The following is a 15254-nucleotide window of genomic DNA, read 5'->3' on the forward strand; positions in this document are numbered from 1 at the left end:
ATAAACCTTTAAAAAAATAAAAATATCCGGGCGTGGTGGCGCACACCTTTAATCCCAGCACTCGGGAGGCAGAGGCAGGCAGATTTCTGAGTTCGAGGTCAGCCTGGTCTACAGAGTGAGTTCCAGGAAAGCCAGGGCTACACAGAGAAACCCTGTCTCGAAAAACCTTAAAAAAAAAAAAATTATGTATGTGTGTGTGCACCTAAGTTAGATGTGGTTCCTGGGAATGCAATTTGAGTCCAACAGAACTGTGCTTCTGCAGTGTGTGCTAACCAGTGAGTGGGCCATTTCCCCAGCCCCCAAATTCCAAATTCTCAGTTAAAAGCATTGTCAATTTAGCTTGCATACTTCGTTACTAATTATTAAAGATCTAGGTATGCGGTGTGTGGTTTGGCTGGACAAGAAAACACACACTGTCAAGTTTGCACACACACTGGTCATTCATGTTATGCAGGCTACAAGAGCAGCACATGGAGCTCTGCTGGGATAGGTAACAGCGGCGACAAACTGTCTCTTGGTTTGGGGAAAATTTAGATTGTGGGTTTAACTCAGTTGTTAGGAGTGTTTGCTTAGGTCTTAGGTTCAGTTCCTACTATCAGAAAAAAAAATCAGTAAGATTTAATCTATAAATAATCTATTTAAAAACCACGGAAAGTGGCCATGACTCAGCAGGTAAAGTCACTTGCCACATAAACCTTATGTTCAATTCCCACATCAAACAGTAACTCACAAAACTTTCCTCTGGCTTCCACACACTATGGCAAACATACACCCATACCCACATACAAACATTATACGGAATACACACACACAATAAACAAACATTACAAAAACGTAACATAAACAAGCAAGCAAAGGTCAATTGGTGTGGTGCTTGCCTCACACGCACAAAGCCCTGAGTTCAAACCCCTCCAGTACAGGAAGCTTGTTGTGGGGTGTGTTTGAGTAAGCGCTGGTGTTAACATGCATATATCCTGCCTGGATTTTCCTTCTCCTCTTTCCCTCTCCCTCCCTCTTTCACCCCCCCCCACCCTCTCTTTTTTTTTTTTTTTTTTTTTTTTCCGAGACAGGGTTTCTCTGTATAGCCCCCCCCCCGGTCTGGTTTTCTGAGACAGGGTTCCATGCATGGATCTTTATGGAAATTTTGGGGCCTAAACCCTATTTAGTCCTTCGTATGGCAAGCAATTTACCAACTAAGTTGTCTCCCCAGCCATACTTTAAAAAAAAAAACAAAACCCAAAACTAGACTTTATAGGGAATTGACTTCTGAATATGACATAAGGGCATGATCCAATTACATTTAAAAAACATGCAAAGGTTTACTTTTATTTTATGTGTATGGGTATTTTGTCTGCATATACGTCTGTGCATGTTTGTGCTTATGGAGGTCAGGAAAGGACGTCAAAGCCCTTGGAATAGAAGTTATACATGGCTTTGAGCACCATAGTTGCTATCAATCAACCCTGGAAGAACAGGTATTGTTGGATAGTTAATAACTCTATTAGTTCTTATTATGACCTCACCAACACCCCAATAATCGAGACAGAGTCCTAAGATTTAATCAGCTTTAGCACAATTATCGGTAATCACCCCTAAACTATTTCTGTGATAGACTGGCTATTTCCCAGGTGTGCTCCCCAAGTTACTTGCCAATAGTCATCCTGTCTGCTGGACTGGCTCTCAAGCCATTTCCTGGTTCTCCATCTTCCCTCCCCCATCTCCCCCCTCTGCCTTCAGCCTAATGGTCCCGCCTACCTCCATTCTCTCCAGTAACTGCTGTCAGCCATTTTTATTTAACCAGGCAGAATATATAGGCAAGCATATGTGAGAATATGCTCCTCAGGACTGCAGTCAGATCGTGGGGCCAGTATTTAGCATTTGACTACATAGCAACACCGACCAAGCCAACAAACAGCTAGTACTCTCAACTGCTGAGTTGTCTCTGCAGCCTGAATTTCATTTTTCTTTTTTTTTTTTTTTCCAGACAGGGTTTCTCTGTATAGCCCTGGCTGTCCTGGAGCTCACTTTGTAGACCAGGCTGGCCTCAAACTCAGAAATCCACCTGCTTCTGCCTCCCGAGTGCTGGGATTAAAGGTGTGCGCCACCGTGACTGGCCCATATAAATTTTTAAAAAATTAAAAACCAAACAAAACCAAAGCATGCTGGCAGGCAGCTCTTCCCTTACTGCCATGCCCAGTGCTTTCCTTCTAATACACTACTGAACCTGTTTTCCTTCTTTTACCAACTGCTATTTCTGTAATACAGTCATGCTCTTCCTTACAGAACTATAAGCTACTGTGAGTATGAGCCAGCTAAATTCTAAACTTGCTTGTCCTTATAAATGTAATATCACATCGTTTAATTAACATTTTTTTTTCCCAAAAAAGTAAGTACAAAGAAAGATATGATAAAGACAGTTTTGAACATCTGTCAATAAAGTGAGAAGAGCTCACAGATTTGCAAAAATTAGAAAATAAACGGGTTCTGAAGATATGGCTCGATGGCTAAGAGCACTGGCTGTTCTTCCAGAAGACTTGAGTTCAGTTCCCCAGCACCCACACGGCAGCTCCAGAGGAGCTAACTTCTCTCAGCACTGCCATAGGCACTAGGGGGCACATGTAGTACATTCATATTCTCTCTCTCTCTCTCTCTCTCTCTCTCTCTCTCTNTNTATATATATATATATATATATATATATATATATATACACACACACACACATATATGTATATCATGTATATATGTATATCATATATATGTATATACACACATATATGTATATCATGTATATATGTATATCATATCTATATATATAGATATATATAGATATATATATGTGTGTGTGTGTGTATATATATATAATATCTATATAGATATAGATATAGAGAGTGAGAGAGAGAAAGAACGAATGAACGATTTAAAAAATCTATCTGGGGCTGGCAAGATGGCTCAGCGGGTAAGACTGTTCTTCCGAAGGTCCTGAGTTCAAGTTCCAGCAACCACATGGTGGCTCACAACCACCCATAATGAGGTCTGACGCCCTCTCCTGGTGCGTCTGAAGACAGCTACAGTGTACTTATGTATATTATTAATAAATCTTTGGGCTGGGGCGAGCAGGCCAATCCGAGCGTCAGAGGTCCTAAGTACAATCCCCAACAACCACAAGAAGGCTCACAATCACCTGGACAGCCACAGTGCACTCGTATGCATGAAAGTAAATAAATAAATCTTTAAAAAATCTGTCTTCCATGAACTCAAGCTAAACCTAAATGGAATGGCACTGAATAAAATGAGTACTACGTGCTGCTGTAATTTCCAACTCCAATAAGCCCATATAAAAACACGCAACCCAGTTATACGCCTAGATTGGGCAGATCTAGCATTATACTAACTTAGTCCCCAGCTCTAAGACCCCTTGCTACTTGTGATATTTATTTCTGCAGGCCTCACAGTTCCGGTCCATCACGGCTTCCTCCTGTGTTCTGTCCTCTCACGCCCCTCTGGTCATCTCCTCCCTCTCTCCACCCGCCCCCACTCTCAAACCTCCAGTCCTGCCTTCCCTCCAGTGCCCAGTCACAGCCTCTAGCCTTTACTGACAGTTAGAATGGGGGAAGGTTCATCTGAGACCACCCAAGAGGCGACTCCCTCTGGAGGAAGCAGAATTAACATCAGAAACAAACTGCATCAGGACAACCCGCAACACTGCACACTAAAAAGGTGCAGACAACTACCAAAAATCAGAGAATCGTTGCTTACAAAAGTAATTAGGAAACAGTACAAGGGAGAAGCTAAGTCTTAAACTCACCGCTTTTTTCCATCTGCTGGATTATGGGACCAGGAATGGCAAAAGAATTATCACTGGTCACGGGCCCTGTTCCTATGGCTTCTCCACTGGCACCGCTCAGAAGGGAACTGAAAAGTCACAAGAGTTAACATTCAGCCTTTGTAGAAAAACTTCAGCTCACTTATTTCTGTCTGGAGTAGTTCATTTTGGTTTATGAAATAAGAACCAATGGAAGAAATCATTAAAATAATTAAAAAATAGATTTAATACTATTATCTTTTACTTTAAATATTTAAAGTATTCACTTTAAATATTCAAATGTAAAGCACAGTGTGGAGGCACATATGTGCAATCCTAGCACTTGAGACAAATGATACCTTGTCTTGATCAACTTGACTAGGACTAGCTCTTACTGTGGAATTTTGTTACCCAGCATAAACAGGCGGTAAAGCAGCAAAGCAGGATTTCATTAATAACCTAGTATACAAGATTTTTTTTATTAGTCTGTCTGATAGAAAGCAAAATTCTTAGAAACTCAATAACAAGTTGGGGGTGGAGAACCAGCCCAGTGAGAACATTGGCTGCTCTTCCAGAGGAGCAGGGTTCAATTCCTAACAGCCACCTCTAACTAATGGCAGGGAATTTAAAGCTCCCCCTGCCTCACAGGTACAGGGCAGTACAAGGTGCACAGACACAGATCCAGGCACACACCTAACACACAAAATAAAACTTTAAAAACCTTTCATTATTTTGGGGTAAAAAGACTGAGTCTGTCATTTTATTAAGACAGATTTGCTCAATTGTGGAGACACAGAAGAAAACACTGCATGCTCTGTGGGTTCTACCACTCCTTACATTCTCTAAGGAAATCAACAGCTCACGATTTACTGATGAAATTAGTGATTCAAGAGATTTAAAATCGGAGGGTGGGAGGAAGGGTATAGGGGACTTTCGGGATAGCATTTGAAATGTAAATGAAGAAAATATCTACAAAAAATTTTTAAAAGAGAGATTTAAAATATGAAGTAGCTGAAACCTTCCTAAGAGTTGCCTGGAGAGATGGCTCAGAGTCTCCTGCCCTTCCAGAGGACCCCACTTTGGCTCCTGGCAGTCAGCAGGGGCAGCTCATCTTGCTCCAGTCTCAGAGGCTAAGAGTAAAAATAAGAAGTGACACCAGCAATGGTGGTGCACACCTTTGCTCTCAGCATTCTGAAGCAGGGGCGGAGCGATCTGAGCTCAGGTCATCCAGGGCATGTTAGAGAGACTCAAACAAACAAACAAACAAACTCAACAACAAACACTGACAAACACAAACCCCCACGTTTTGCTGGCTCAGATGGCAGGAAAGGGGAACTCACTCGTTTATTGCTGGTGGGAGTGCAAACAGTGCTGCCACTGTGAAAATCAAGTGTGGGTGGTCCATAGAAAGCTAGAGATGTAAAGCTAGAAATAGCTCTTGCGTATCACTCAGCCCCACTACTCCTGTGCATGCACCCGAAGGTGTGTGTTTCCTACTATAGAGACCTGCTCAACAATATTCCCTGCTTTCCTCATGACAGCCTGGAGATGGAAGTAGCCTACATGCTCATCAGCCGGTACCAGACTTGAAATGCGGTGCTCTTCCACAGCAGATTGTTAGTCAGCTGATAAAAATGAAATTAGGACATCTGCAGGGAAATGGGTGGAGCTGGAAGCCATCGCTCTGAATGAGGGGACCCAGACCCTGAAATGCAAACATCTCTCCACTTGTGTGGAAAATGCAGAGGAACCCGCTAAGGGGACACGAGAAGTGGCTTTTAAGGACAGCAGAAACAGCATGGGAGGGGGGAAATAATAAAAAAGAAGGATAAAGTGGTGTGAGGGATGAGAGATGAGATGAAGGCAGGATAAGGCCAACTAACACTGGAGACCTCCTACAGTAGAATCTTCCTAATACATACACACATACAGAAAGTTTAAAAAGGAGTTACCCTCTATCAGGGACACTGGTCCCGTCCCCTGAGACACCACAGGCTATCAGATAAAAAAAAAAAATCCAGTACCTGGAATAGGTTACCTTTTGGAGCTATTTGTTAGTGAGGCCTCATAGACTCCCACACATTACAGACAAGACATACACACTGAAGTTTCAGAAATAAAACACTTTCTAACTGAAATTATGGCCTGATTCACAAGATAAAACAGATGCATAAAATTACTTTTGGAGCCGGGCGTGGTGGCGCACGCCTTTAATCCCAGCACTCGGGAGGCAGAGGCAGGGGGGTTTCTGAGTTCAAGGCCAGCCTGGTCTACAAACTGAGTTCCAGGACAGCCAGGGCTATACAGAGAAACCCTGTCTCGAAAAACCAAAAAAAAAAAAAAAAAAATTACTTTTGGGGACAAGAACCTGTGACTAGATAGATCTTAGGAGGAAAACCTACTTTTATTAATTCTGCTTCATGGACATAGTACTAAACTGAGGCTTAATGACATTGCCATGCCACAGATTAGTGGACATACCCACTCTTTCTTTTTTGAGACAGGTTCTCTCTATGTAGCCCTGGTTGTCCTAGAACTTGCTATGTAGACCAGGCTGGCCTCAAATTTGGAGATTTGCCTCTTGAGTGCTGGATTAAAAAAAGCCAGCACCACCATACCCAGTCTGATATTCAGAGAAGCTTCAGGTTTTTTTGGTTTTATTTTAGTTCTTTTGAGATAGGGTCTCTCTTCATAGCCTTGGCTGTCTTGCAACTTACTCTATAGACCAGGCTGGCCTTGAAATTCCCCAGATCAGCCTACCTCTGCCTGCCTGCCTCCCAAGGATATCCAGCTTGGAAGAGCTCCTTTTTTTAGATGACCATTAACACAGAGACCCACAGGTAGCCAACATGGGGAGGATAAGAGGTCAGGGGTCATTTCGGAAGAGGCAGTAGAGGGCTACATTGCAATAGTGCTTTCCTGGTACAAGAGGGAAATTGCATATATGAACTCACAACAGTTTTGACAGAATGCACAAAATCCCAACATGCAGGAGGAAGGTTGCAAAGTCCCACCCTTAGCAGAGGAGCCACAGGCAACTGTTATCCGCTGGGAGAGGTGTGGTCCCTGGTAGGTAGACTATGTTGCCAGCACTATGAAGTAAGCACAAATCAGACTCCATGGGTTACTTAAAAAAAAAAAAAAAGCCACGAATTGGGGGAGGGTGGTGCTAGAGGAATTAGGGGAGTATAATAAAAAATACTGTATAAAGTTTTCAAAGAATTAACAAAAATATTTTCAAGGGGCTGGATAGATATATAGCTCAGTTGTTAGCATCACATACTGCTTTTCTAGGACCTGAGTTTGGTTCCCAGCATTCATAATCAGGGAGCTCACAAATGCCTGCACCTCCATCCCAAGGGCATCCAATGGCTCTGGCTCTGAGGGCTCTTACACTCACCAGCACATAATTAAAAATCATAAAAATAAACCTTAAAAAAAAAAAAAAACCCTCAAGTTGCTAACCTTTTAATGTTCTTCATATTTTTAAGTCCCATTGTGTAATCTTCATTTAAACACATAGTATATTCAGATATACCAAAGTGTTCTAATTTAGGAGTTTCACACTCAAAATCATCCATCTTTAGAGCACATCTAGGGGTCTTCAGCACTTGGACAGAGGGTTCTTTGGCAGGAGGGGTTTCAGGTACACGTTCTTCTTTGAGGTTGGCAGCTGTCTGGGGAGGGTTTGCTGGGGCTTGGGAAATCATGTACCGCTGAAGTCCAAAGTCTGAGAGCTGTGGGCTTTGCAGAGGCTCTTCAGAAACAGAACCGCCCGGAACACAGGGATCAGACAGCTCCTTCACACCAGGCTTTTGAATGTCTTTACACACAGCTAACTCTGGGGTGGAGTTATTCACTCTGTGCTCACATCCTGGGAGGAAAAGTCAAAGAGGTAAATCCTGGCTAAACATCAGACAGAATTTCTTGATTATTAAAATATCACAGAATAGTCGCCCGAAATGTTCCATGTCAGTAGGAACTTGATTCTCTTAAGTTTTTTTTTTTTTTTTTTTTTTTGGTTTTTCGAGACAGGGTTTCTCTGTGTAGCCCTGGCTGTCCTGGAACTCACTTTGTAGACCAGGCTGGCGTCGAACTCAGAAATNCACCTGCCTCTGCCTCCCGAGTGCTGGAATTAAAGACGTGCGCCACCACCCCCGGCTTAAGTTTTCATTTCAACTGTCTCTTCTGAAAGTCTGACATATACATCTTATCTCCTTACATTCTATCTAGATACTTTAAAGAAATGAAACTATTTTAAAAAATCAATACCCACAAAGAAGATCCAATTTCTTACTTTCTCAACATGATTTACTGATAAGTCTTAGTATTTTCTGAAAGTATTAATATGAAATTAGTATATAATCAATTGTTCTAGATTTAACACAAACTGTGAACAGTATAATTTTAATCTTTTAATTTGTAAAAATTTTCAATTACATTTGTGTGTATGTAAGAGAGAGGAGAGAGTGAGAGAGACAGAGAGGCAGGTGGACAGTGTACATGTGGTGATGTCTAATTGTTCCTTGTGGGTTCTGGAAATCAAATGCAGACTGTCAGGGTTGGCGACAGTTCTTTTACCCAGCGGCATCTTGCCAGCCCTAGACTGAACTTTTAACTTAACCCAGTACAGAAGGAGAGGGGTAGTATTCGAATCTATGCTTCTTTTACGAGGAAATCAAATTATATTACACATTTTCTAACTTCGAAAGTAAACTGGTGGCTGGTGAGATGGCTCAGTGGGTAAGAGCACCCGACTGCTCTTCCGAAGGTCCGGAGTTCAAATCCCAGCAACCACATGGTGGCTCACAACCATCCGTAACAAGATCTGACGCCCTCTTCTGGAGTGTCTGAAGACAGCTACAGTGTACTTATGTATAATAAATAAATAAATTAAAAAAAAAAAAAAAAAGAAAGTAAACTGAATTCTGATATATCATGTTGGCTAACAAAGTTACCACACACTTACTGGATTTCATTAATGCTGTCTTACATACAATGATCATCTTCATAAAAGACCATGATACTGAAGCATAGGAAAGAAAGCCAGCTGCTCAGAGGTGTGTGTAGAATGGCGGCGGCAGCAGGTAACACTGGCAATGGACAGACCGGTTGGCTGCCACCTAGTGCCCTTCACACACTGGTCTCAAAAGGCTACAATGTGCTCAGCTCTAACTGGTCTTTATAGAACCCCATGAAGTAGACACATTAGTTATCCCCACCTTGCACTGAGGAGCAAGGTCAGTAATTAGGCTCCAACTAGTACCACTTTTGAGCTGGTGACCCTTCTCCCTCAGACCTAGGATTACAGCATCTCTTGCTTTACTAAGTCTCCAGGGCACAATAACCAGTCCTCTTTTTTTTTTTTTTTTTTTTTAAATTTTATCAATTTATATAGCTTAGACATCTAGTTCTGCAGAAAAATCTGAATAAAAAAGAAATGAAAGATTACTGTGTGGCTCGCCAGCTACTTACTGGCAGAGCTAACCCAGCGTGCTTTATCCATCCTGTCAGGTGACTTGACCTGAACTTTCACATTCTAAATAGCTCAAAAGCTCTCATCTCCCACTGTGGAAGGAGAGCAAGGGAAATGCTCTCTCTTACTGCCAAGCTCCAAGGGGAGCTTCCCAAGAAGCGCTGACGGGCAGTGCGCTGAACTAGCCCCAGCGGAGCCCCTAGCTGTCTTAATCATTCTGTCTGTGTCCACACTGAGATGCTAGGGGACGAATCGACCAAACCTGAATCCTCCTTGTCACGTGCTTGGTAGCCATACTTCTGGAAAAACTCTCTGAGGTTCCTGCTGTCTGCTGAGTTTTTTCCCATCAGCACTTTCGTGGCCTTGATGAAGCTTGTGCTTTCTTGGTTCTCCAACCTTGCTTCATCGAGACGAGCATTAACACTATCCTTTCAGGAGGAAAGCAAAGACAGTACACACTTTCTAACTTTCAAGTTGACTTTGTGATGCTTATTATTATGTTTAAGTTTATACTTACTATGTTTGAGAGACCAAAAAGCAAAAATGCTTTCTAGTATGCCAGCCCCTAGCTTGTACAAGCTGTAGCCTTCACCTTTCTCCCAGACACTGAAGACTGTTCTTAAAACTGACTGATCTTGGAAGATTTGCTGTTCTTGCTAGACAATAGGTCCTAACACTGTTATTCTTGCTTTTGTAATCAAGTTTGCACACTCTGCTCAAAAAAGATTAGGACAACTGTTAGACATACATGTTAAACTAGGCCTTGCCGGCATGCAGGCATAACACGTGTAATCTAGGGGGTTTGCACTTATTTTATTATTATTTATTTATTTATTTAGGTTTTTCGAGACAGGGTTTCTCTGTGTGGCCCTGGCTGTCCTGGAACTCACTTTGTAGACCAGGCTGGCGTCGAACTCAGAAATACACCTGCCTCTGCCTCCCGAGTGCTGAGATTAAAGGCCTGAGCCACCACTGCCCTGCAGTTTGCATTTATAAACCCTGGATTGATATGGCTAACTGCTATCTTTGACATCCTCTCAGATGTGGTCCTGGTGCCAATCAGTTCAGGTACCCGTATCCAAATAACCTCTTCTTATTAAAGTCTTATTCTCTGTTAGGTTGGTGATCTCTGGGTGACCCTAGACCCATCACAACTTTGACTAGAGAAAATTACCCACATAGAAAAATTGTAAGTTAATAGTACCTTTAGAGTCTGGACTTCTGAATGAAGGTCATGCAAAATTCTCCCTGGAGAATCTTCAAAATCTTCAAGCAAGGAAAAAAAGTTCAATAAATATGAGGAAAACAAAACAAAAACAACAACAACTCAATACAGTTTCTTAACCATAAAAATCCTGCTGGGCAGTGGTGATGTCCACCTTTAACTCCAGAACCTGGAGAGGCAGAAGCAGGTGGAGTTTCTACAGAGAAGCTGTTTTGAAAAACAAAAATAGAAATAAAGAATAAAAGCCTTCAAGGAACTACAGCACACATAAATTACATAACTCTCCAGGCACAGCAACCCATGCCTTTGATCCAGGAGTGAGGCAAAGGTAGATGGATCTGCGTGGCTTCAAGGCCAGGCTAGTCTCCGATCAACAAGGCAAGAACTACACAGTGAACTCACCAGGATAAAGTACACCTACACCAATTATAAGCATACAAACACACTACATAGCAACTGACACAATGGAGTAAGACTTGGCATGGTTTTTACTCTACAATGTGGATGAACGTGAGAACGAGGCTAAAGGACGATATTCTAGGGCTCCTTTTACAGGAAAGGTCCAGAAGAGTCAGGTCCGCTGCACAGAAGTAGACACAAGGTTGCCTAATGCCTGTAGGATGGACTGTAATAGGATTATGGGGAACAACTGTCTACTGACAAAGAGTTGTTCTCTTTCTTAATGAATCAGAGCTTGGGTTTACTTAACAGAGAAACACATGACGGACGGCAGTGGGCATGCCTTTAATCACAGCATTCAGGAGGCAAAGGTAGGAGAAGCTCTGAGTTCAAGGCCAGCCTGGTCTAGAATGAGTTCCAGGACAGCCAGGGCTACACAGAAATAGAATATTAGTGGAGAAAATGCAGATGCTTGCTTCAATAGGGGCCCATTCGAGTGAGACGAAATCACTTTACACGTACAGAAAACAGGGTTTTAGTGCATCTTAATACAGTTGACTCTGGATGTTGTTAACAAACACCCACCCACCAGCTCGCCCCCGCTCAGCCTACGGCCACAGGGAGAATTGGTCGGCGGGGCTCTCTCATCACAGATCAGCTTCGCCCAGTGGACGACACCGCCCACTGAGATCCGCGCCCGCGCCCACTCACCGCTGTCCTCGCCGTCCAGCGCTCTCAGCAGCCGGGCCGTCTCGCTGTCCAGCGTGGTGGCCAGACCCCGCAGCTTACAGTGGAAACTCTGGATGGGGTTCATGCTGAGGGCCGCCGAGCCGACTGCCGACCTCCAGTCCCCTCGAACCGACGCGTTACACATTTGAATCTTACCGCCGCGCAGGCGTCGCCCGCCCTGCGCAGGCGCCGCCCGCCCTGCGCAGGCGCCCCCCGCCCTGCGCAGGCGCCGCCCGCCCTGCGCAGGCGCCGCCCGCCCTGCGCAGGCGCAGAAGGCTTCCTTCGCGAGAGCGGAAGTCTAGCATCAGGAGCCCCAGAGGGACCGGAAGCAGCGCGCGTGCGCGGCCGCGTCGGTCGGTGAACGCGGGACGCGGAGCGCCGAGGGCAGCGTGTGCCGGGTCGGTTGGTGCGCGAGGTGGGTTTTCGGGGAGCCCCCACCCCCATATCCTGCAGTGTAGTCGGCTCCCGGCCACTCACTTCCGGCGAGAGGCCGAGCGTGCTCTGGATTCGGCCCCGTGGCCGCGGGGACGTGGGCGCCAGCTTGGCACGCCGCCGGTTGCTGGCTTCCCGGCTCCGGGGCTCAGCGACCGCGGCTTTCGTGTCATTTCCCCAGGAGGCACCATGTTCCTCACCGCTGTCCTCCTCCGCGGCCGCATTCCCGGCAGGCAGTGGATCGGGAAGCACCGGCGGCCGCGGACCGTGTCTTTCCAAGCGAAGGAGAACATGATCCGTCGCCTGGAGGTGGAGGCCGAGAACCACTACTGGCTGAGCATGCCCTACATGACAGCGGAGCAGGAGTACGGCCACGCCGCGGAGCGAAGGGCCCAGGCTTTTGAAGCCATCAAGGCAGCGGCCACTTCCAAGTTCCCTAAGCATAGGTACATCGCAGACCAGCTAGACCATCTCAACATCTCGAAGAAATGGTCCTGACCCGGAATCATCACCCTTCAAGATTATGGATACCAGACTGCTCTGTCCTTACTTGGTCCTGGAGCTGAGAAAATGTAATTTATGTACCAGTGTGACCCCCTTCAACCAGTATCTTATTAAAGCAAACGTGATTAATAGTTGTCTCTTATGGAATACTTGGGACCCTACCTAGGCGTTTGCTTCACACCTGTAATCCCAACATTAAGAGGCGGAGGCAGGAACGTCTTTGCTGATGTAGTTAGTAAGGTCTAGACTCAGCCAAAAGAGACTATTTGGGCCTCTCACGTTGCCACATGTACATAATTGGTCTATTTTCAGTTTTTGTTCTTTCTGGCCTCAAGCTTGCAGCAGCCCTGCCTGTGCCTAGCTGCTGGAATTACAGGCATGGTTCCCTGCCCTTCTGTAAAATGTGGGGGTTTTGTTTGTCTCACTATATAGCCATAGAACTTGCTGTGTAGGCAAGGCTCAGAGATCTACTGGCCTCTGCCTCCCAAGTGCTCAGACTAAAGGCAAGTGCCACCATACCTTGTAAAACTACAAACTGATGAGTCTTTGAAGTCTGAGGTACTTGGCTAGAGCTTTGTTGTACAAGGGGTGTTTTCTTACTTTCTGTCTAGAATAGCCGTTGTCCACCTGGTGGGCATGACCCCTTGTGGTGGTGGTTGTAGAACCCTTTCACGGGGCTGAATGTCAGAGATTTGTATTATAACAGCAAAATTACAGTTATGAAGTAACAATGAAGATAATGTTATGGTTGGAGTCACCACAACATGATGAACTGTATTAAAGAGTGTAAGGAAGGTTGAGAGCCACTGCTCTAGAACAGAGCCTGCCTTTGGTTTCCCGGCATTCTGTAGGTGGAAGTAGGGTCTGAAGTGCAAGGTCAACTGCCATGCACACTGGAGGCCAGCCAGAGATACATGTAACTATTTCTCAAAAGAAGAGTGTTTTCTTTTAGAATTTGGACTCCGTGAGTGGACATGTGAAGTAAAGATGTCTACAAGAATTGTTTGAGCTTGTCTATATTGTCCACACTAGCCTGGAACTCCTAAGTGGATACAAACAGTGCAAGTTTTTTTAAGTTTGTTTACAAACACCGTTTTTTTGTGTGTGTTCGTTTTTTTTTTCTTGTTTTAATGTTGTTGTTGATTTGTTTTTCAAGACAGGTTTTTTCTGTGTGGCCCTGTTGTCAGACTCACTCTATAGACCAGGCTGGCCTCAAACTCAGAGAACTGCCTGCCTCTTGCCTCTTAAGTGCTGGAATAAAGGTGTATACAACCACCACGTGTGCACACAACTTTTTTGAGTAGATCTTGCCAGGCTGCTTCAGTTGTTGAACTTCTGGGCTGAATTGATCCTCCTGACTGAGTCTCCTGAATATCTGGGTCTACAAATGCTGATGGGTTTTTTTCTTCTTCTTTTTAAAATATAGATCTTACTGTAGAGTCTTGGTTGGCCTAGAACTTGATATGTTTACCAGGTTGGCCTCAAATTTAAATGGGCAGCTCTCTCTGTCTGCCTTGTACTAGGAGCAAGGAGTATCTACCACCATACCCAGTCCTTTTTGATCTTTTGAGTTGGAGATTTCATAGAAAGTTACCAAGAGAAAAAAAGTACAAGTCCCTTGTAACTATAACCAAGTAACATTTTTTCTCTAACCACATCAAAACCTAGAAACTGCTATAATCTGTGTTTTTATATGCACCCATGTTTATGTACACAAGTCTACTTAGTTGTCATATAACCATGGTTCCATTGCTATAGCATCCTTCATTCTCTTTGTACAAACCTGACTCCCCCACTATTCATCTCTTTGTTTTTATGATTTGAAGAAGGATCTGTAAGTAGAATAATTTATATTGGCTTTTTAAAAATGCATAATGTAATTTATCTCCTTTGCCATCCATTCTGGTGGTTACATTTATTAATGACTTGAACTTCCTTTTTTTACTGTGTAGCCCAGGCTGGCCTTGAACTCAGTGATCCTCCTGTCTTTTCCCCTCAAGTGCTGGGATTGTAAGCATGCACCACCATGCTTGTTGACTGCATCAGTGTATCATGGGCCTTTTTGTGAATCTATACAGATCTCATATTTTTATTACATGCACAATAATATAGATATGCCTGTTACTATCTTTTGGTAATGGACATTTCATTTTTTTTCTCCAGCAAACCTTGCTGTCAAGCATGTCAGTATACATGCATTCTTAATGACTGCAGTGTGTGGAACAGTCTTAAAGGTGGTGGTGAAGCCTTTGTACACTGGCACTGTCAAAATGGTGTCCATTAATACTGTACCATTTCATGCTCAGCAGTAACACAGAAGATACTAATGAATTTGTTTCTTGCTGTACTGATTATGGTAGCAAATTTAAACAGTGAAAGAAGAATTAAAGTATAATCCAGAGACTGCTGGGCACTCTCTGTCTTTCCTGATGCCTACAGATGCTCAGTGTTCATACAGAGGGAATTATACTAGTCATTCAGAAACGCTGAGTAACAAGTGTGCACTTGGGACTGTATTAGGCCACTTTATTTATAATGCCTCCCCCCTTCTGTAATTTGGTCTTTACAGTTTTTCTAAGCATGCAGGAAAATGTGTGGTCAGTGAAACACGAAGTGAGGACTATGAATGGCTCCCTTCATCATTCTGCTAATTTCCTTTCCCCAACAGTATGGTATTTCCTTGGGCA

The 15254-nt window shown here is 43.9% G+C and overlaps 2 protein-coding genes across 2 annotated transcripts in view; one reads left to right on the forward strand and one right to left on the reverse strand.

Annotated features, from left to right (window-relative positions):
• The window catches only part of Ska3 (spindle and kinetochore associated complex subunit 3), a 17008-nt gene extending 5253 nt beyond the window's left edge, over window positions 1-11755 (reverse strand). The window contains exons 1-5 of the mRNA XM_021203737.2: window positions 11614-11755; window positions 10483-10544; window positions 9541-9706; window positions 7268-7676; window positions 3806-3912 (exon numbers count right to left, since the gene is read on the reverse strand). Of these exons, the coding sequence (XP_021059396.1) occupies window positions 3806-3912; window positions 7268-7676; window positions 9541-9706; window positions 10483-10544; window positions 11614-11716 (847 nt within the window). The 5' untranslated portion in view covers window positions 11717-11755. The remainder of the gene's footprint in view (window positions 1-3805; window positions 3913-7267; window positions 7677-9540; window positions 9707-10482; window positions 10545-11613) is intronic.
• A 197-nt stretch (window positions 11756-11952) lies between these two features.
• On the forward strand, window positions 11953-12697 carry Mrpl57 (mitochondrial ribosomal protein L57). Its single transcript, XM_021203969.1, has 2 exons — window positions 11953-12046; window positions 12245-12697. The coding sequence occupies exon 2, from the start codon at window positions 12253-12255 to the stop codon at window positions 12559-12561; it is 309 nt and encodes a 102-aa protein (XP_021059628.1). The 5' UTR covers window positions 11953-12046; window positions 12245-12252; the 3' UTR covers window positions 12562-12697.
• Window positions 12698-15254: the final 2557 nt, after the last annotated feature.

The sequence above is a fragment of the Mus pahari genome, chromosome 8 (assembly GCF_900095145.1).
Source record: "Mus pahari chromosome 8, PAHARI_EIJ_v1.1, whole genome shotgun sequence".
Taxonomy (NCBI): Eukaryota; Metazoa; Chordata; class Mammalia; order Rodentia; family Muridae; genus Mus; species Mus pahari.